The following is a 23,813-nucleotide window of genomic DNA, read 5'->3' as shown; positions in this document are numbered from 1 at the left end:
TGTTTCTGTGCCCGTTGTCACTTGCCAGCGAGCTCTTCCTTACTTTGCTCAGTTTGTAGGCTTTCCTGGTTGCCTTCTGTGTAAGCACCTTCTTCCTGTTAATTTGATATACTCTCTCAGGATATGTTGCCACTCCTCTGAATCAACAAGTATGAAATAGTTGCCTTATCTTTAGGCATTCCACTGCCTAAATCATGGTCACCTCGATAGTAATGTTGGTTCTCTACCTGATATTATTGAAGTCAAGGGTAAAGAGTCATTCTCTTTGCTGGCAGTGTGCCTAGATGATAGTCCACATCATCAACTGCATATTGATTTCACTAATATCAGATGACCTCCAATAAATAAGGCTTTGCTCTGAGCCTATATTAGGTAAATATTCAAATAATTGTTCTTTTTTTCCCCTAAATAATGCCATTTTATTCCTAAATAAAAGTTGTAAATTGTTCTAAACTGACTTGAGATATTATTAATCTTTCATCTCATGTGTCACTGAAGTGTTGCATGCCCATATTTCCTAGTAAAATAAAAGTATAATTTAATAACTATGCTTAAAATTGTACTTAATTTTGGTGTGTTGGGGATCTCGAGATTAAATTCAGTGGGTCCAATTCAATTAGATATACTGTGGACCTCGGTGAAGATGCCAGCTTCTGGAGAACATAGTTATTAATCACTATGAGCCACATCATGTCCCCTGAGTTAGTTAAATACATACACAGAGTTGGAGGACAAGACCTTCTACTTTTCTTAATGATTAGACAATTATAACAATGCTATCAGCGAGAAAGCTTGACTTAAGACAAATTTGACTATCCAACCTAGAAAGGAATGCTTTAAAGATTTTGTATCTGAAGGTATTTAAACCAGAAAAAATCCTAAAGGTCTCAAGTGAAAAAAGCTGGCATCCACCAAAATGTGGCTGGATGATGGAGATAATTGTATAAACAATGGGAAGAAACAAAGAAATTCATGCAGTGATTTCTGATCACTGGTTTCTACTTTGGCAATCTTATCTGGAAAGAATCTCAGAAATAAGAAGTTTAAACTTTTTTCAGTGTACCTGTACACCAAATATAAAATGCTGTGCATAGTGAGCATGGGAGGTAAAGAGCCTTTCACCTTGGAAAGATAAGAGCTCCCATCTACATTTTTAAGATTAATTATTAATGAAAGAGAGGAATAAGCAAACTTCTGAACACTGTATAGGAAATTTAGATTTTCTAATAAAACACAAAAGAAAAACCAAACACCTCAGATCTCTCGGATCTATTTCCATTTTAGGACAGGAATGAAGGGACCAATCTGCTTCATCGTTTATCTTCCAAAAGCAGACCTAATCCATGGTCCTAAATGCTGATCCTACCTCCTGCCTAACCAGGACACGTGTTCCACAAACTCTGTATTTCAACTTTATTCCAACTTGTGTTCTGTGAAGAGGAAAAGGTATTTGAATTCTAGCTTCCGTGTTATAAATTCTACAAAATAAATTATTGGGGAAATTCAAGAGTTTGTTAAGGGAAAAGTGGCTTTTAAGAGTCTTTTTGATACACACATATGCAGATCAGCCAAGCTGACCCATGCTATCCATTTGGATCTGAAGTGAAATTAAAACATGTTATTTAACTTGCTCATCTGCACTAAGGATGAAACCTGCTAATTATTATTAGCTCTATTATATACTGCAGTGTTGGCATCAGTATTTCATAACTAGCCTCATAGAGTAAAATGTATAATTTCTCTTTCTTCACTACTTGCACACCAGTCAACTGCCTATGACACTTACATGAATTTAAATCTTGTAGTGCCAGGCTAGTTTTTATTCCCCAAGCAATGGAGCGAGGACTCCAGAATTTCCGTGTTATTTACTTTGGATGATATCCTTTCCCATATATGTATTAGTCCTGCAAACATTTATTTACATAATTAATTGTTTGCTGCTAAACAAGTGTTTATCTCAGTGAAGCTAAAACTACCAATGCTCTTGACAATTTTATATTTTTAGTACTCTAAATTTTTATGAAATCTCTTCAGAATTTCCCATTATTTCTAGAAGTTTACTTTGCTGCATGCTTATTATTAGCCGGATAGAAAAAAGCCCACCCTCACCCCCTCCCCAACCACGGGGAAGCTCTCACTGGCTTAAAGAGGTACTAGATAAAGCCCTGAGTGAATCATTCAGTAGTTTTGTTTCTATGATCAGGCATACACTCACCAGGGGACCACTGCTTCCCTTTTCTTGCCATTCCTGTTTATTGCAATCCATTCCCCTTAGTCTACTGGTATTCAAATAACCTTTCTTTCAACTACAGTAGCACAAGTCATTTATTCCCGAGTCATTATTTCAGTTCTTTTCAAACATTGGCAGCAACTACCCTGAAAATATTGAATTGCACTATGAATTCCTCTCAGGAGGAAGAGCCCCAGGCACTGGTACAGGCTGAGGGCTGGCTGGCTGGAAAGATGCTTTGCAGAAGAGCCCTTGGGATCCTGGTGGACCCCAGATGGAACATGGGCCATCAGTTAGCCCCTCTGCGTCTGGGGCTGCTCTGTCGGAAGTGCTGCCAGCAGGTTGAGGGAAGCGATCATTCCCTTCTACTTAGCGCTGGTGACATACCCCCGGAGTGCTGGGTCCAGCACTGGACTCCCCAGTACAAATGAGACATGGACATACTGGAGAGAGTCGAACGAAGGGCCACAAAGGTAATTAGGGGTTGGATCATGTGTCATACGGGGAAAGGATGAAAGAGCTGTGACTGCTTATGGAGGGATCCTATCAGTGTGTATAAATGCCTGACTGGGGGAGCAAAGACCGAGTCAGACTCTTCTCAGTGACAGGATGAGAGGTAATGGGAACAAACTGAAAACCAGGAAATACCACTTACATATAAGAAAAGACTTGTGAGGGTGGTCAAACACTGGGACAGGTTGCCGGAAGAGGTTGTGGACTCTCCATCCTTGGAAGCACTCAAAACCTGACTGGATGTGGCCCTGGACAACTTCCTCTAGCTGACCCTCTTTCAGCAGGACAAGGTGATCTCCAGAGGTCCCTTCTAACCTCAGCTTTTTCATCATTCACTTTAATAGAAAGATAATGGTTAAGAAGGTACTGCAATATGGTTCTTACATTATTGAAACAAATTCTGCACACACGTATTACTGAGAATAATACCTGCTATCAGAAATACCAGCAATGATGAGTTGTTACTGGTTACAGGTTGTATTTGCCAGATTAGGTCCTTTGTAAATTCAGGAAATTCACTTCTAACAAGCCCATGCTTTCAATTAAGGGTTGTGGGTTGTTCTTTAACAGAGCTCAGTACAGGACTACGTTCTACATACACATCACTGGTTAGACAGGTTTGATGGAAGGAGGGAATCAATAATTTAAGTTCTTTTAAAAATATGCATAAGTACATCACAGAGAATATAAAAGCTTCGCAGGAAAGGTGATATTATTATTTAATGCCTTGTTGATGAGGTTTATTTTGGTAAGCTCCTGACAGCACAAGGTAACATATCATCTTTGCGTTGACATAAACACTATCAAAATGTGAAAGGATGCATAACAGAAAAAGATCTGCATCCAAAATAGATTTTTGAGAGAGCAAATTATTTTTTTCCTTCCCAATAGCTTGTTGATTTTTCTTTGTTAGAATGCTGCCAACACCTTTAAGCAAAATTAAAAAGCATTTTTGTTATTGTATGTCATTCTTTCCAGGTCTGTTTAAAATTCTCAATTTCTTTCCACCTTCCATTCAATGCTGAAATATATTTGTTGGTACTTGTGATGGGGATGAATGTCTTTATATTTCCATCGCCTTTGCAGTATAGCTGCTTTCATTACTCATTGCACTGTGCACACCGTGCACAGTTTTACTTTGGAGACCAAGGCCCTTTTCCTATTTTTCTCCTTTATGTCCTTTGTTTGGTTTGCAATGAGAGAAATTCAGAAAGCTCCAGAGGGCAGTGTTGTGCTGAAAGTGTCGGTTCTCTGCACTCTGGACACTTCTTGGGCACCAGGAGCCGAACGTTATTTACTCACATGCAGACTTGCTTAAATGCCTTAAGTCTTAATTTCACCATGGCCTTGGGTATAGAAATTTTATGACCGAGGTCCTTGCAACTAATAAATTAACTATGCTTGTGCACATAATACGATCTTCAAGGTTTTTGAGATGATGGAATCAATTAAAAAAAAAAAAAAAGTAAAAACCGCAGTCATCTTAAGTAATGCTGTGCCAGATTCACCAAGCAGGCTCAATGGGTTGGAATATTAATTTCCCTGCTTGTGTCACATGTGGGAAAAGGAGGAAAGATATCATCCCCACGAGGGTGCAGGGCAATGCTGTTCCCCTTCTCCCTCAGGAGTTCTGTGGAGGAGCAGCGGTTTTCAGTTCCAATTAAGTCCTCGCAGGAGCACACTGAGAGAGGCTGCAGAGGAACGTATCAAGTCACACTGTTCAAGTATGGCCTGCCATACCTTCCCTCTGCCTTGTCCTGCCCTCGATGGGGTGTGCAACAGAATTCCTAGCTGACCTGGAAAAAACAGCATCACCAGCTCCAGTTGCCACTGATCCCCATACTCAGTGAGACCTTTCTGGTTGCATTGATCTCATTATTTAAGCACATTTCACATTTCCCCCTAAAGCGAAGACACCTTGGCTGTGTCTAAAACTAACCTCCCAATGCCCAGAATGGCTACTAATGAATGGCTACATTCCAACAGCCTTTCAAAACACCATACTCTCCCACCCAGACCCATCCACCTACCTGCCCGTGTAGTCCTTCTGCTCCTTGTCCCAAGACCCCTACGTCTCTTGTAGTCTGTCTACATCACCTCTGCTCCCCAGGCATCCACACTGCTCCCAGGTACCCCGCCTCCTGACACTCATTTCTGTCATCTGTATGTCCTCCCCTTTCACACTGAAATGCAATGTCCGTCTCCTTCCTCCAGCTGCAGTTCCTCCCTTTGCCCACATTGCAGTGCCCATGGTTTGTCCTCTCCTTGGTCCTCAGAGACAACTCTTGCTGCTCAGTGTGCTGCCTGGGTTAGAGGCATGGGCAATGACAACAAAAATATGAGTACCCTGACTAGTCAACCAGTTGGCTAAGGACATGCCCATGCCACCACAGCTCCTGAGTACAGAAGCACTTGTTTACCCCCTCAGACTGTAGAAATCACCTTGTGAACTGTTTGTGGCTTACAGCCATAGCTTGAACTGTTTGGATGCAAGCCTGCATTCTGGAGGAGGCTTTCAAGAGCAGGCATGCCACCTTTTTTAAATATGCCCTTCAAGCACTAACAGTGGGGCAGGCTTGACCACAGCATGGCTTGAAGTCACCAGAGGTATCCCTGAATACCAGCCTGTTTGGATTCTTTGCTAGGTGATAGGTATAGGAAGCTACTATAGGATGGTCATTGTGAGCTGAATCAAGGACCTATGATGGACAGAACAACAGTCATGGAGCATTTTGCACTTTAGGTTGCTTTTAAGCCTCCATACCACTGAAAAATGCAGATAGACTAAAGACCAGATGCTGCAAATATTTATAGACTTAAGCAGTCCTGACAGGGTAAACCTAATTTTTCACCTGGGAACAAACTCTGCCCTCTTACAATGAGACACTTGGAAGCAAGTACAGGGGCTTCAGGCAGAGCTAGCTCAGGACATGAATTAGTATTTGCTGAATTTTTGTTGAGTAGGGACAAATACTGTTGAGTTCTGCAGTTGTTGCCCTCCCAGAACACAATGTCTCAAGGCTGTAGCAACTGGAAAAGAAGAAAGGGAAAAACTGACAACGAGTGGGGCAGTACTTGTGCAGAGTAAGTGGTGATAGGAAAATTGTCATAGAAATACCTAATACCTCTACCTCTGGTAGCAAAACGTTAAAAGTCTGCATTTACATTCTTCACCTAAGTGCTGGAAGAAGTCTCTGCCCTACGGAACTACTAAATTCCATGTGGATTTTGAGGAACTATTAAAAGGCAGGGTCACGCGTGGTGACATGGGTGTCCCGTGGGTATCCACAAGAGCCTCACTGACAGGAACAGCTATTGCAAGGCTGTTCAGAGATGCCCACAAGTGAAGCAGGTTTTCAACATGCTCATGAGACTGTGAGAAATACACCACTCTTTAAACTGCTCATACAGCAGAGGGAGGCTTTTCTATTAGCTCTGTTGATAAACATATCCCCAGATTCGTGACTTGAAGACAGTGATGCTCTCCATGCTGAGAAAAGGGAGTGGAAAAGAAAATGTTGCCATCTGCTTGTGTAGAAGTTTAAATTCATGCACCAGCTCTCCTGCACAGTGAAAGAAGAATGACTCTCTTCGTTACATTCAGTCTTGAGAGCCAGGCAGTGTTCTCACAGAGAGACCAGAAGAAACACTGAAAGGATGTTCACCACCAAGCCTCAGGCTCTGGTTGAGGTGCCTACATTGAAAACCTCTCTCCAGATCTGTTTGCTGAAGCTCCACTGAAAGTCAAGGGAACTAGGTTGCTCATACAACTGTTCCTATAGGGTTATCACCCGGGTTTTGCAGGTTTGGATTCTAACATTGTATTGGTATGACTGGGTTTCAAACATGAAGGTGTTAAAATAACATTGCTAAAATCCACTTAACTGATGGCAGCACTGCTGCCTGATAGAAGTAATTTAAAAAAAAATAATCAGGTATCAATACTTGTTTTTATTTCTAATATTTTGTGATAACCCAGATACTGAATTGCCCAGACAACTGTGACTTAATCATGTGTAACTGCCAGCTTGCATTTTTGCAGGCACATCTACCCTGACAAAGGCTTTTAATATTTAAAATCATGCAGATTATCTACTCAGACCTCAGAAAACTCATTGTGATTAATTCAGTATCTCAGTTTCAGGCACTTCAACTGCTGACACCTTTCTTCAGGCTACACAGAGACTTTATTAATTGTACCAAAAATCCTGTGCAAACATTTTAAAAATATTATTTAGTACTCAGTAAAATATTTTTTATTTGAGTATGTTACCATCTATCAGTGTTGTCACAAGTCTCTAGACCTCAGAAGTAGAGGGGTTTTTACTCTCCTTTAAAATGCATTTTTATTCTGAGAGCCTCTGTTTATGCAAATTTATCAGTCATGTCTACTCAGAAATGCTTATATCATATCTGAGGTCAGGAATTCAGCTGTATTTAAATTATATGCCAGATGGATGGGCAACGCATACATTTCAGGTCTTTGACAACTTAATGAACATATCTCTTGGCAAGATGAGGTTATCTGAACATCCCAAATAATCTGTCACAGTTGTCTCCAAACTTTTGGGCTGCAGTCTCCTGTCAGCAATGAAAGCTGACCAGCACACTGTGTCACCAGCCTTTAACTGAAAAAACTCTAACAATTATTTGCTTGCCTAGGGCAGCTGTGGGCATCTTACCATGGTCTTGTCAATTACAGGGGGTAAATCCTGATTTAGAACAAGTTACAGAAATCTAGAAACATCACATAATTAAATCTCTCATCCTTCAAGGAAGTTATTAGCCATTTTATTCAACTGGCAAACTATGCAAAAAGAAGTTCTCAACCCATATTTTCAAGCTGACCATTAATCTGTTCACCTTACTTTTTGAAGACTATCTGGAAATGCTGCTGGGCCTAGTCTTAGAGTGGTCAGGAAATAGAACTTCTCTTGACAGAATATTCTTGGTTTCTCAGGAAAGAAAAGTCTGAGAAGCGGGAGTTAAAACTTCCTGCAGAAGGCAAAGACTTGGTAAAACAGGTTAAATACAACCTTTTTGGTTGGTTTTACCACCTATGCACCTACGACATTAACATAATCTATACTTATGGGTGCTGCCTTCCCTTGGAAATTGAATCACTAGTATCTTAAACTGGGAACCCAAAATGTCCTTGAATTGCTTAGAATTAGTGGATAGCTGAAAAGTTGGCCTATATGAATCACCCAAGGTCACCCATGCGGTTATGTTAGTGGCAAAGCTGCAATGACAACCTAGAAGTTACTGGCTTTCATCCTAATGGTCACTTCACCAGACCAAGATACCACCATTATGTGAGATAATGATAATAAAACACTGCAGTGCTCTTAAATTGCACAGAAACTGCACTTTTCACTGTTCTGAAAAGCTACCATTCAGTCTGAAAGTTATCAAAATTGCTGGGCCAACATACTCTAAACACAGAGTCAGTTACTAAGCACGTGGTTTTCCTTAGTAGAGTAACATTCCAAAAAGAGCAAGCAAAAGAACATGGAAGTAGAACAGAAAATCCTGTTAAATGTTAAAAAGGAAAGAACGGTAAATGATGGATACTATTCAGTCTTTCTTTAAGCTGCTACTGAACTCAGACGCAATCCTGGCTACAGGACACAGAGCACTGAGGCTACGTTGCTCAGACCTCACTAATGTTAGAATCAATCCCTTAGCATCGCTTCCTTTTGCCATGGGTTGGCACAATGTCAGTGCTAAGCAGAACCTCTAACGAACAGCAACCTTTTCCTGCCTGGGCACACGGCTGGCTTTCGCCATCCTCCTGCAAGACAGCTGCTCACTGCTGCTTTGTCCCTCCCCTTCCCATTCACCTTTCTTGTTACTGTCAGCCTTTCCATCTTTCCTGGAGTCCTCCTGGGATCTCAAATCCTCATCTCCCCACTCTACTCCAAGGACGTTCATCCAAATTTGGTCTCTCTGCCAGCTATCCTCACCTCCCATCATCCTTTCCGATATCTAGTCCTGACCCTCAATGACTCCTTTGCTGGTTTCACCACCTTCTTCTGCCCCGTTTCCTCCCGTAACAACGAAGGCATTATGCAGTCTCTTCCTTAACTTAAAAAAAAAAAGAAAAAAAAAAGGGGGGGGGGGAGGGTCTGTATCCCATTTATTTTGACAACTATTTTGCCATCTTAGTCTGCCTCTCCTTTTTAAGATCACTGACTGCAACCACTGCCTGCAGTCAATTTCCTTGGCTTTCACCAGTTGTGAAAGCATTGAACCCTACTTTCAACATGACCCCTAATAACCTCTTCCTGCCTAATGCTGTGAATCAGCAGCTATTTTCTGTACTTCCCTCAGCTTCGATGTCATTTCATTCTGCTTTTCTTGGCCTATCATCTTTCTTTCTTTATCAAGAGGTTCCAATCTGCTCATGTTGACAGGCTATCACTGACAATTATCATTGACAATTAGATTTTCAGGAAACGGCCTTTGTACTTTCTATTAAGCTGCTCTTCTCTTCTGAGAATCTTATCCCCTTGTTATTTTTCACTTCTTTTAAAACTTTCCTTTTCAATCATCTCTCTCTATATCTCAACAAAAAAAGCACCTGAACATGGCTGGGATCTCCTTGCCCATCATGCTTACCAGCACTGTCACATAACTTCCTTGGAATCCCACTTGTCTGTACCCATCTTGTGCTGTTTGCCTTTAGACAAAAGCTGTATTTTCACAGCACCTAATACAAAGGGGTACTTATGTATAAAGAGGCTATTGAGCAACATGGTTACATAAATACAAATTACAACAGGAGTTTCGATTTCACTGTTGTAGGAGCATAATATGAAGACCTTGACATGAAGAAAACAGAACGAACAAACTTAAGAATGTGAACTGGACCTTAACAACTCATTTCTGAGACATGCTGGGTATACATGAGTGTAATGTATACATCAATTGTATGGCATACACCTATTTTCTTTAGAAATTAAGATTTATACGTAGAATCCTGCCTTCACTGAAAGCAATAAGCATTTTATTACTAATTTCAGATGGTCAAGGCTTTGCCAACTGAGCCTTATCATATGCACTTTTCCAATATTTGCAAAGGAGCAGTCAAGGAGAATATATATAACAATAACATTTCATGGTTGTATTCAGTGACTAGAAATTATCTTGACAGCTTGGGTTCTAATTCTGTATTAGTTTTGAATGCTAATTCTGACAATATCCAGGTACCAAAGCCAATGTTTAATGGATCACATACATGACTTCAGAAAACATTGCTTGGTTTTTTCGTGGTAGCTAGTTTTACACAGTCTCTTCTGAACTTTAAATGAATAAATTATTTAGCAGCCAGCGCTTGTCCTTAGATGGCATAACTTAGATGTCAACACCACCCAAAGCATCCACATTTGCCAAACCTGTCTTGCATGAAATGGAATGAGGTTATTTGCATAAGGAAAATGTCAAAGCAGGAATTTAACCCCTTCAGGGGTTTTGTATAATCAAATATTGCAGTAATGGTTATTGTATCAGCATTTATTTAAGTGATGCCAAAGGATCGTAATATTCCTGCTGATACTACGTTTACCAGTTAGACTGGTGGTCTTCCCAGTTGGGAGGGGGCAATGGGCTTTTCTGTGATACTGCCTTTAAGTTAGTATGCCAAGAAACAAATTTAACATGAAATTTTAATACAAAAGATATAAAATCAAATAGTTTTCTCCAATACAAAAGGATACAACAAATTTCAGCTTTTGTGCTTAGAGGAAGGTCATCTATATAGAAGAGTCTCCATAACCAATGGTGTCTGTCTTTCTGGGTATGTACATTGGAAAGACAGAATCAGTGCTGACTAGGGCAGACCATTTGACCCTTCTGTGCATATATGCTAACTACAGTGAAATACAACAGTGTCTGAGAGATCTGGTAAAACTGCAAGGGGCTTCCACACCTATCTCCATCCATATGAAATTCTTCACACCAAGACTGGGCTGAAAAGGATTTGCTCAACCGATCCATTCACCTTACATGCACTTCTTTCTACCTATTAAGAATAGAAACTGCTCAGAAAACACTGAAAGAAAAACAAGTTTCAAAAATTTGACAGTAACCAAGTAATCTATCTTGGGTAAATCCTTAGGCTGCTGAGTTTAGTGAAAGGCCACACAAGGCGCTTGGTGCATGAACCAGCCTATAATGTGTACTGCTCCCCGTCTGCCCCTACATAAAGAAGCGGCGATAAAGCCTCAGCTGCAGCGCTACACCCCACCTTACTGCGATGCCCTTACCACCGAGGAACTTACAAGCAGGTTTACGCATGAGACCAAAAGCATTATTTACAAGCGTTGTCATAGGAAGCTATTACTAAATGTCCCTCACCTTCCTTGCACCTGAGGTTATACTCAGTTACTGTACTCCAGTGTGATACTCTGTGCCCTTCCCCAGGGCCTGAGCTGGCCCTGCTCTAACCAACCACACTACTCTATTTTGGAGTCTGAGAAAAGTCTCTCTAGAGATGCATATACAATCCCTCTTGAACCAATCAAAAGATTTCTTTTGCACATAGACTATGACAAAGATTGCATTTAGAGTCCCGCTATGCCATGCTCTCACTGAGAACTAGTCAAGTAAAAAACATAAACATTTAAGTATATTATCAAGATCTTACAGTCTTTATTGAGACAAATTTCCACATAGGAGAGGGAAATTTTTCCTGGACTAGTGACTGCAGGAATTGAGCCAAAGTTACAAGGATTACATATCAAATGGTACGCTACTTTCTCTTTTTCTTTTTTGCTTTATGCCTATCTTGCTATAGCTATGACTGAATATGTTAATCAAAATCCTATAGAACTGTACTCATTTGTGTGTGTTTACTTACCATTTACATAATCATCTTACAAAAGGAGCATTTCTCCTTTGTGCTAGATGTCTTACGATGTAATTTAAAAGTTGCAGTTACTGAAATAATACTGTTCTAGCACTCCCACCACTATTGATTCTATTGCCCAGTCATTATCATAAATTATTATACAGGAGCTAAATATACATTCCCAGTCTCATGATGTCCAAACAGTCCTGCAGTCAGAGAAATCTAATGTTCCCTGCGGTGTGTCTTAATAATAATCTGCATTTAGTGTTTTGGATCAAACAGGAGAAATTTTCAAAGCTTAAGGGCCTTCACAGAGAATTCAGGAAAAACGTAATTGTAGAGTGCCTTAATTTCAAAAATAGGATTTGTGTGTCTGTAACACAGGAAATGCTTATGGAAATAAGCTAGTACATACACTGATACGTATCTCCATAATCAGTGTGAAGCTACAAATATGTTTTACTATTAAGTATGTATTTTAAAGAATATACAAACTTGATTAAGCACAAAATCAAATGCTCAAGTGGTAATGGCTGGGATGAAATGGAGTAGCTGAGATGGCATGCATTTTCCAAAAATAAACAGAATCAAGAACAGAACAGATCTTCTCAGTCACTTCTGAGGGGCCAACGGAGCATGAAATACCAACCACCTCACATAAAACATTCACCTCTGGGCCTCTGCTTCTTCTGTTACTTCTTGTTTTGAGAAGTACTTATCACCTGTCTGTAGCCTATGAATGTTGTCTAGGCGTTTCTTATCTCTGCTCACAGCTGAATTTGACCCATTAGTACTGAGTATGAAAAAACAAAGGCCTACTTAAACTCAGCATGAAGTGGGTCAGCAGGCCTGTGGTGGGCTGCTGGCTCATCAACAAGGGTGAAAACTTTGTGTATCCTCCAACCTGCTACCTAGAGTAGTCATCAAGTATCTGTGCCACCCTTTTAAACTACCTCAAGGACCTGACCCGCCAAGTATTAAGAGTGCAAAACTTTTTAATTTTAGCAGTTTTTTTCAATTTGCATAAGGATGTAAGCATGCCTGAGCTTGATGGTTATAGAATGAAAATTAAAAGGGCTCAGGAAATACTGCAGTTAATTGTATCTACGCTGCATATACTGGCAAAAAGTAGGCAAGCTGGTAGATTATAACCATGTGGAAGATACAATGCATATACAACAACCTTCTCCATTGCAAAGATAACCTTAACAGAAGTATTTCTGGCTATTCTTTCTCTCCCCTCTAACATATTGTTTTTCATGGTTTGCCTTTGCATTTCTAAAATTGAACCTTCAGCATTCCATGGAAATAAGAAAGAATGAACTGGAAGCATGTGACTGTTTTTTGGTTTGGTTTTGTTGGTGGGGTTTTTTTGCATCGTGATTATTTACATTCTTCAACCATAAACGTTGTGCGTTTATTTAAAATGGGACTACAACAATGTCACACGTGGGTGGCATAATAATTGAAATTCAAAATAATAATTTTGTACTTGGGATTTTTAACTGTACGCTACAGCAGAACTTGCCTTAGCCAACCAATGAAAGGATGAAAAAAATACACATCTTTAACTAGGTGGCTCTATAACAAAGTTGAAGCAGACTTTTCATGAATTACCAAGGGATAATTTTGAATAATCTCTGGAGACAGTAATTTGCCTAATTTTTTGAGAAGTTTTGTTGTAGCTTATGCAGTTTGGTGAAGATCATATCAGATTAATTATGGTTTTATATCTCTTGTGCTTATTAAATACGAAGCATAGTACAAAAATGGGCTGCATCAGCCAACTCACTGTCTAAAGACTTTGTTCTTTAAATGCATCACGTACATAAAATCACTAAGTACTGAAAATGTCAATAATTGTTTTGCTATCTAAATTCTAGGAAATGTATGGATGACTAAAATTATTTTATTTCAAATGGCTGTTGTTACTTATATGACTTCTGTTACTGTTTTTACTTATTTCCTGTTTAGACTATTAAAAAAATCTAACTTACTGTGGCACTCCTTTGATCATCATATATTATGTAATTACACAGTTCAGCTGAACAAAAAACACCACAAAACCTCCTCACTATTTATAATGAGCAATCTTTAAAATTCACCCTTCTTCTTCCACACTGGCTAGTTAAAGACTTTATCCATTTAAATGGACAGCTTCATTATCTTTTTTTTCTGAATATAAAGCATAAGCTATTTTCCAGCCACTCAGGGAAAGTCATGGTGTGTAATATCAAACTCTTTGATTTGTTGCTGGTATACGCATTGCAAAATACTATGTCCTGTTGTTAATGGTCATGGCCAGAGAATGCTTATGATCATTACTGATTTAGATCACCGGTTTCTTCACACTCGAAATCACTTCAGCAAACAAAAGCAGAGAACATACATTGAATTTTAGCTGTGAAGAACAGCATCTCAGACTAAGCCTTCCCTTTTCTCTGAAAAGTCAATCAGATTAGCAGTGTGCACTTACACAGCTCTCAATGAATATAAACTAGAAGGAAGTTGTCTATGTGGTATGCAGAATTGTACAGTCAACTCTTGGTTGTCTGTGGGTGTGTAACCCAGGTTGCAGATTAGCAGTGCTATGCTAAAACAAAGCAGAAAAAAAAGGGAAAACGCCCACCGTTTTTCTTTGAATTTCTGATCTTACTTTTTACTTCAGCATAACTTCATTCCTCGATAAATGCAATAAACACAGAAAGTTCTTATCTAATGCGCATATCCTTTGTATTACCTACGTTTTAGCTCTATGCGGGTTAGTCTACTCCGTTCCTGTTTTCAATAACCGAAAGCTGACTGTGAAACTATGAAAGAGCCCAGCAACCCACAGCTTTATTCAACACTTGCTAAAAAGCAATTGTTTGTCAAAATACCTCTCTAATTCACCTCAAAAATTATCAGTTCCCCTAGATATTATTTTTTAAACCCATGAGTAATAACAGCTTGCTGTAATACTGGATTCCTATTAATATAAGTAAAATGTTCATAAGCTTGAAAGGCAAAACAAAGAAAGTGCAAGTGAACAAACTCAGTGCACTTAAAAGGAAACAGATACACTGGACTCCTCTGCCCCCAAGGCCTAGACTGACAGAAAGCAATTTTATAATAAGATTTTGTGGCTGTACCAAAACCCTTGCATTAATTGGATAACTGGACATTTTTAATCATTTAGAGGGTCATTAGCACCGACTATGCTTAAAAAAAATCAGATGCTCTTGGGCAATGCAACAATAACAGGGGTTTCTTTATGAAGGAGTTGGGAGTGGGGAAGTTGTTTCCTGCTGCCCCTTCCCCACTCTCATTTTTCAATGCATAACCTAAATAGAATCTCCTTCATGACCAAAGCCAAGAGACAGAGATACCCAGCGTGCTAGCCAAGACTCCATGAACTATACAAAGGCACCTGGAGCCAACTGGTGATCCCTCTCTGTCTTCAGGAAGGGAACCCGGAAACTGACAAATCTTGGGAAGCTGCTGCAGGAACTTATCTGCTGAGGAGGAGGGATGGCTGAGACACTCCTTAAGGAGCAGGAGAAATAGAAGACTTGGTTTATGAAACTTTTAATCTTGAAGGATTGATAGAGAGGCTGCCAAAGGGCCAAGGGGGCAACAGAGGGCAAGAAAGCAACAGGGGCAGACAGCCTTTCCCCATGGAATCTGTCCTTACTCTTTCTTTTTTGCCACCAGGAAAATTAAAACTACTAACTTCACATTACCCATGAGCATTCAAGATCAACACAGACACAAAATAGTGTGGTATTCGTTGCTATTCTGAAATTAAAGGAGTAACCCACCAGCCCTGTAAGAATTCTAGCTTTGGCAACAGCTTAACTCCTGTACTAAAACGAAAGCAAAAAGCTTTTCATACTGTCACACGTGTATTGAATCAGAATAAACATTCTTGCTCATTTTATATTAGGTTTGATACATTAGGTTTGATATGCTACTCTAGGATAAAAATTACACCGGTGACAAAACCTGCAAGCACTACTTCAATTCATGTATGCATACAATTCTTGTAGGAATCTCTGTGAACTAATTGACATCCTGTGCCAGTGAGTTCCACTGAGTAATAACTTTGCATAAAACATTACTTCATATGTTGCATTTCAGTTTCACTGAACATCCCCTTGTTCTTTTAGCACTGGAGAAAATAAAAGGAAATACTTCTGTCACAAGACTTCTTACTGGAACAATTATAAAAATTCACTTAACAAAAAGTACCTCTCATCTGTCAGGCAGTAATACAGTTGCATGTTTTCAGCTAGCCGAAGGAATTATATCAAAAGAAAAACATTTAGCAAAATATTTGCTTTCAGACTTCTTTACTGTTTATTATTTTAATTTACATCAGTTACTGCTTGCAAAACTTCCAGGGAAATAATTTTAAATTGTTTTTATTTCTTTTTCTTTTCCCACTGCATAGTAAATACAGCCTTCTTAGTATTTCAGAAGCATAGTACTATAGAAATGTTAGGGCCTGCTTCTGCTCCAAATGAAGTTAATGGGAAAACACCAACTGACTTTATTAGGAGTTAGGTCAGGCCCTAAATTTGCAGCTTTTTAAGTTTCATAGTTGAAAATCTTCTGGCTAATCTTCAGAACCGACTACTTCTACAGCTATAACACTATTTACAATTTTATTTATATGTACTTCTTTATTACAATATGTAATATCAATGTTCCTTGTAAAGGTTACTATTTTATAGAAATTAGACTGAAGTTATTGCCAATCAACCTTTTAATAAACTTAAGTGGGATAACTTTCAGAATTTTTCTCAACATACGATTCAGTTTTTATTCGCTCTTGCTATCTTTGACAATTATTAAACTATCTTAATTTCAAAGCCTTTTCCAGTGTAATAAAAAAGTCCTTTTGGTAGAAGTTTATTGGTCCCGTTTCAAATTACGTTCTGAAACATTCTTGTACTGATGAGGACTCATTATTTTAGCAATTTTTCTGTTTCAACACAGTATATAAAGCCATGCCTCTCAACCAATCAACCTCAGTATAAAAGTGTAAGTGAGGTCAAACAGATTGCTCACCAAATCTTTGATCAAGTTGTCTGATCACAGATAAGACACAACTCTCTGAATTGTTGCATATGTTGTATAATGTTATCATACAAATTTAAGCATTTCCATTATTGACTGCTGCTTGTGTACTTATATATTAACTTGCTGGTCATAAAACTACAACAAAGGACAAGATATACCAATACTGAATTAAGACCTCTAGTCTTGTCTCTTCAGAAATTAAGAAAAAATCCATGTTCTTTATGATTGACCAACTCATGATGTTGTGCTTCAAATATACACATTTTCCAAAATTAAACTGTGAAGTTGATGTCAAATACTGTGTTGTAACTTTAAATATAACTGACATATTAGAACAGATAGATGGGTAATTATGATAAACTACACAATAGTGCTACTGTAGATAATATCATTTATCAATCCTGTGGTGCCCATCATTCATGCATTTACAGTTTGGGAATACAGTGACTGCAAAGGATAATAATTCATAATGGCTACATTCTCAGTACTTCATGCTAGCTCACTAGACAAAATAAAAAAGGTTAATTGTATAACTGGAAAAATGTAAAATTTTATTCCAAGAAAATTAACAAGCTACACAGGTAAATTTTGGCAAATGCAACTTTATATTGAAATCCACACATCTGTATCTTAAAGAAGGAAAGACTCACAGACTCTAATGTATTTCTAAAATACTAAGAAATCATATTATATGCTCTCACAAGTTAAAACTTAAATAATTTAAAACAACCAATACACAAAAATGTGCAGAAAATATAAACAAGACTGTGCCTTCAGTAGAATAAATGCTTCACAAATTGTGCAAGATATCATACTAAGGCTGCGGTCTCCCCATGACAGCTGTCTTAAAATATAAACATACATCAACTGCCTGTGTTTCTCAGAACAAACTAGAAAGGGCGGCACACCTAGAAAAAAATCATATCATCCCAGTGATGTGCATACTGATTTTGGGAACCATTGGAGTAAAAAGGAAAAAAGAGGACTAAGTGATCTTTCATGCACTCCCAAATGACTGACCAGAGTTATTGATTCAATTTTCCTTGCTTCTTTGCTTCAATGCTAAACAAAATGGAAGATACTAGATAACCCTTTAAGGCAACATGTGTTTATTCTGTGTAATTATAACTGTTCAATTATGACTGGATATTATCATTAACGTTGCCTAACAGACCGATATCTAGCTTTTTTAAAAATATAAATAAGAGTCTATTAAACTTTTTACCAAATCAGCAAAACCCACAGAATACAGTTAAATGTTAGTAATTTCACTGTTAAGGAAAATGGTATTTAGAAAGAGTAATATATTTGGGAAAAAAAAAAAAAAAAGTCTAAATCTGAACAAAAATACTGCTTTGGAACGCTCCCCAAAACTTACTCACAAGGCAAACAGATTTGTAAGTGTGATAATCCAATAATGCATGGCACATCTTTAATCAGTTACAGTACTTGAGTCCCCAGTTTTCAGTCTTTGCAAAACAATAATTGTATGAAATGTTTTAAAGATCTTCAGATGTCTAAAATTAGTTTTATCAACACATTAACCTCATATCAACTTAATTTATTAAGATGTCCAATGCTAATCTTTTTGATGGTCTTATTTTATGTAGTGATATACACAGCATTTAGCACTGATACTTAGCACCTGCTACTTTCATAATCTAGATTTCAACCACATAAAGGAATTCAGGGCAGTAGTTCAGTCCTTTGTTCTTAATTACAAACCTTCAGCAGTGGTCAGCAGGAACATGTTTAGGTTTAAAATAGGATTAGAGGTGAGCTATTGCAAAGACTGCAGAATGTTGCCCAAATCCTTACAACTGCTGACATCCCATTCTTGATTTTCTCCTCAAGACATGGCTACAGGCCACAATTGCTTAGCAGAGAATGGTAGTGTTTCACAAGGCTAAAGATTTACAGATGCTCCCTCATATAACACAGTAAGGTTCCCTTGGTAACCTGGATTTTCTGCAGTAAAGAAGGGTTGTGCTGAAACAGCGCCTCAGCTCCCTGTTGGAGAAAATGCAGACAAAAGGATTGATTCCAGCTTGGGCAAAACTCATCCAGACAGCGGCTGTTAGAAATCCCCCTGGTACTACAGGCCCTCTTGCAAAAACTCTCCAGTAACAGGCTACCAAATACGGACCCCACAAGGTCAGAAAGAGGAATGTCATGATGTAGAACATTCTGCTGATTCTCTTCTCCATTTTGAACTCATCTAAAACCAGTAGCCTTCTCCTGCCTGTGGTGTTCGCGTTTTGCCTGATTCCCAACAAGGTTGGAGGTGTGGGACCCCTTCCAAATCCAGCCAGCCAATTAGCAGCTGCTTGACCACTTGCTCCAGGACCATGAAAAGTCCAGTTCTGGCTCACCGCTGCAACAAACTGGACTGGCTTCATTTTCCTGCGATCGTGAACAAAAAAGATCAGCTTGAGGTAGACAAGCTGTGTGGCTAGGAGGATAAGGGCAAGAAGAAGCATAAATCCCAAGGAATCATTAGCCCTGAAGGAACGATGCTGGAAAGTGCATTGGTCTTCCTCCCTAATGAACGAGTAGGTGCCCACATCTAAAACTGGGGGGAAAGCCATGGCCACAGAGAGGGTCCACACCATACAGATAACAGCCAAACAAGTCCAGAAGGTCAGCCTTTTCGTATAAAAACGGTGGTGGGCAATAGCTAAGTATCTGGTGACGCTTATGCAGAATAGCATGAAAGCAGTGTGAAAGCAGGACAAAACCCCCAAAAAGGCAATAACTTTGCAAGTAAGAGTCCCATACGTCCAAGTAGAGCCATTTTTTACAGACGTGAAAACAAATGGGAAACAAATTGCAGATCTGAGGATATCTGAGCAGCAAAGATCCAACAGGAAGTAGTAAGGAGCTCTGTGCAAGGTCTTATCTTTGACTAGCAAAATGGAGATCAGAAGGTTACCCACCACACTGACTCCTATTATGAAACCCAGTGAAGTCAGTTTCAGAAAAGCTGTTAAAGGAGAGAGATTTTGTAAAATGTTGTCAGCTGCATGGCTGTAGTTCGCCATAGATGGATGGATGATATGTATATTGCCTCAGTCAAGTCTCATGATCTATATTTAAGAACAAGGAAAAAATAGATCCATACATCTTACTGAAAATGTAATCCAAAAACAGAACTGATCTTGTGTCTAGTCATACAGTACATCCTCTTCTTTCTGATTTGTCATGCCATCAAAATATCTGAAAAAAAATCGAGCTATCAGTTCTTAAGTTAACAAGAAATTATGTCAGAAAGTGCTAACAAAGATGTTAATTTATGGAGAACCAAATGAAGTTGTAAATGAGTACTATTGTTTGTTTTTAAGAATCCTGAGGCTTTTTTTTTTTTTATACTTACTGTTTAGCTTGATTGATTATTGGCATTTCACAGATTTGGCTTGTGACAGTTTCAGAACTGACCAGTGCCCCTTATATTTGGTAGCATATATAATTTTACAGTTACAGCCTCAGAGATTTTATGAATCAAAAGATTCCCAGTCTGCAAGCCCAAGAGTTAATCATTGACATCTTCAAAAAAAACCCCAAAGACTGCTGATATTTTGACATTACCTACATTTATTTTATGGCTACAGGATTTGTCAATGTTTTAGAGGCAGCTGCTGTGTTGATACAGATCACACCCAAAGAAACCCTGCAGAATTTATGTTTTTTAACCCAAGTCACCAAAGCACATTAATCACCGTGTTTGTTCATGCATATTGTAAGAGAAACAGTATTCATTATCCCCCTCCCTTCCTCCTATAAACGATAATTTTATCATTTAGGCTTTCAAATAAACAGGTATGCCAGACAGTCAATAGCACTATCCTTCAGGGTCTACACCCCACCCCCCCCCCGCCCCGCTTTAATGCAAATCTGTAAAGCCTCAACATAATTCATAACAAGCAACGGTCAGTGTAAATACTGAGCAAAAATAGGCAACACACCCAAGATATAATGCCCATCCTTTTGGGAGGGCTGGTTTTGGTTATGCTTAAATAAACATATAATAAATTGATTTTTTTATCTAATTAGGGCTCCGCGACTCCCACTAATTCTCCCAGTGAATCATACCGGAACATATTTCATGCAATAAAATAAAATAAAGAACTGTCTGCTGCTGCTGTGGGGTTTTTTGTTGGATTTTTTTTTTCTCCCTCCAGATCCAGGGACAGGAGCCACAGCAGGCATGATCAGGCTCCTTCGTTATTCACACGAAGTGTTTCCTATGCCACCTCGGGTGTACAAAGGATATTCCCACTGAATCCCAGCAAAATCCTTCCATTCTTACCGTCCACAAAAGAGCCTGATTGCTGCTGTGTAAACAGAGGCTGATCAGATCATGGCATCGTTTTAAAACCATGAAATCAGGCTCCCCCTCCCCCCTCCCGCCAGCCCCGCCGCTTCCCCTCCTCTGTGGAGCTGTCCCCGCCGCGCGGCCGGCCCTACCTCCGCACACACACGGTGGCACACACGCGCTGACACACTCACGCTCACGCTCACACTCACACACACACACACTCACGAAGAACCCGCTCCCCCCGCGCACGGCCATGCAGGGCTGGACTGCGCCGCGCTGCAAGGGAGCCCGGGTGCCGCTGCCTGGCAGCCGCATCTGCCGGACCCATGCGAGCGCCTCCCGCGGCGGGGAGCTCCGGGGAGCGGAAGAGGCATTGTCTGTGCACACTTCCATCATGCCGCTTCTTCAGAAATCACCCCCCCTAGACCCACTCCCTGAGGGGGGGGCCCTCCCCACACGCACCTGCAGCTGCGGCAGCCCTCGGCACCCCCAGCCTCCCCCAGCTCCTCTCCTCCTACCTGTTGGTGCCGGAGATCCCCACAAGCCAGAGCTGCTCCTTCCCGCCGACCGAGGGCTGCTTTATCCTGGCGGTCTCTTTTAGAATCTTTTTTATTTTCCTCCGCCGTCTTTCATTCTTCTTTCTCACAATGCTTTCCTTTTTCTTTTCTTTTTTAACACCCCCCCCTTCCCCCCCCCCCCTTTTTTTTTTTTTTTTTTTTTGCCTGGGTACCTTGACTAAGAATCCAGTCAGTGGCTCGGGCGGCGCATGCTCACTGCGCCTCCTCCCTGCGCGCCGAGCCCCGTCCTCCCCTGTCGCAGCGGCACAATCTCTCCCAGTAACGCAGCGGCGGCGGCCGCCTCAATGAGGGCAAGGCAGCCTCGGTGGCGGCGGCACCTGCTGCTGGCTCAGTCAGGGCAAGGCAGCCTCGTCTCCTCAGGGGTGGGTAGGCAGTCCCAGCGGCAGCAGCCTCCTCGATGAGGGGAAGGCGGCCTTGGCACTAGCATCAGCAGCAACAGCAGCAACAGCAGCAACAGCAGCCTCCTCAGTGAGGGGAAGGCAGCCTCCGCGGCAGCACGTTCCCGATGCGATGCATAGCCGAGCTGGATTTATTGGCGGGCCTGGGCAAGCTAGTTTGAGGAAAGGGAGGGGGAGGAATTAGGTCCTGCGCTCCTTGTTTATGTCTTTGAACTCCCCCTCCCGCCCCTTTCGCTGAAAATGGGGGCTAGGAAGCGGCCGCCGTGGTGCGCGTCGCAGCCTGTCAGGAGAGGGACCGGGCGGCTTCTTCAGCTGCTGCGGCTGGATCCTCCCGCTCGTGGCTCGTTTTCTTTCCTCCCGATTCCCACCCGGTGAATTCCTTCTTTCTAACCCCCGAGCCAGGGAGGGCTCCTGAAGAAGCACCGTGGTTCCTGGAGGGCGTATTCGCCGCGGGGCCGTTAGGACGGGGCGCCTTCTCCCCGGCTCCGCCGCTTCCCCCCTCGCAGCCCGTAAAGCGGCTTCTCGACACTCAGCCCAAAGCCGGCGCAGAACTGTCAGTGCGCTGCATGGCGTCGGTGATGAATTTTAATGGGAGCCCGTTCCGTCCGTAGCAGGGCCAGCGTCCCCCCCTCAGCGCGCAGGGCGAGAGCGGTGACGGCGCCCGCCGCCGCGGAGCAGCGCCCGCGCCGTTAACCGGCGGGGATCGACACCGAGCCGTCCCGATGATGTCATACGGGCCGGTGGGCCGAGGCGGCGGCGCCGTGAGGCCGCCTGTGGCCTGGGCCGCCGCAGGGGCCCGCCGCCGGCCTCCGCGCCCGCTAGCCCGGACCCTCGCTCGGTGCCACCGCGGCAGAGCCGGGAGGAAGCGGGAAGGGCCCGGGTAGAGCCCGAGGGAGCGCGGCCCCCTGCCCGCCCGCCCGCCTGCCTTTGGGTGTTTGTGGAAGTTCATGAGGGGGAGGCAGGACCACAGCGAAAGGCTTGGCCCAAGAGCGATTCGTTTTGGCTGCCTGGCAGCTGAGGAACGGCTTATTTTGGGCAGAGGGATTGGGATTCTGAGGAACTTCCTCACCGGGAGCTTCCGCTCAAGTCAGAATAAATCCTTCTGGGGCATAGATTTATGTGGTTGATTCATAATGTGTGCCACTTCTTTGAGACCGTTAGTAGACAACAGGCATTTTTTTTTTAAGGCTGTTGTCAAAGTTCGGGTTCTTCTTCTTTTGGCACTTTCTAAAAGTCACTGGAAGGGGTGGCCAACCCAAAATATTAGCTTCAGTAACAGCCTGATCAAGCCCAAACTTCTGTGGCCACTGGCAAATACAGTTATTTAAAACAAAAATCACACCGTTTCAAGCGTGTGACTTGCTTCAGATAAAATTTATTCTTGAGCAGAAAACTCACACAGAGGTCAGGTACCACACAATCTTTCCTTTTTTTCTGTGAAAGCGATTATGATGGCTTTGTGTTGGTGATCGTCTTTGGGGTTAGTTTTACTTTTAAAACTGGCATTTTGGAGCGTTATTAAAGTTACTACTTCAAGCTGCATTTTTCATGTCACAGTCATGTAAGCTAAGCAGACTTCTCCAGCAACCCCTTTTCTGTTGACAAATGTTATGTACCCACAGTAACATAAATAATTACTTTCAAAGTAATCCTTAATGTTAAAATGTGAAGAACAAGGGAGTGTCTACTAAGCCAACAAGAGCAGGCACTTTAATGGTCTAATACAGCAAAGAATCCTCTGAATGCCATGGAAATAAAACACAATGCCAGATTAGGAAGCGGATCTATAATATATGGTAAAGGATGGCTATAGTATGTTCATGGTCAGGGCCTGCTCTTACACTCCTATGTATGATTTCTAGTT

At 41.1% G+C, this 23,813-nt stretch overlaps 1 protein-coding gene across 1 annotated transcript; it reads right to left on the bottom strand.

The window, feature by feature from the left end:
* Positions 1–17,188: 17,188 nt before the first annotated feature.
* GPR85 (G protein-coupled receptor 85) lies at positions 17,189–21,481 on the bottom strand. Its single transcript, XM_037390407.1, is given in 3 exon segments — positions 17,189–18,649; positions 18,652–19,874; positions 20,965–21,481. Coding segments are annotated over 2 exon segments (1,125 nt in total). The 5' UTR covers positions 19,700–19,874; positions 20,965–21,481; the 3' UTR covers positions 17,189–18,572.
* Positions 21,482–23,813: the final 2,332 nt, after the last annotated feature.

Source organism: Falco rusticolus, chromosome 5 (genome assembly GCF_015220075.1).
Source record: "Falco rusticolus isolate bFalRus1 chromosome 5, bFalRus1.pri, whole genome shotgun sequence".
NCBI lineage: Eukaryota > Metazoa > Chordata > Aves > Falconiformes > Falconidae > Falco > Falco rusticolus.
This window is presented reverse-complemented; position numbering and strand designations above follow the sequence as displayed.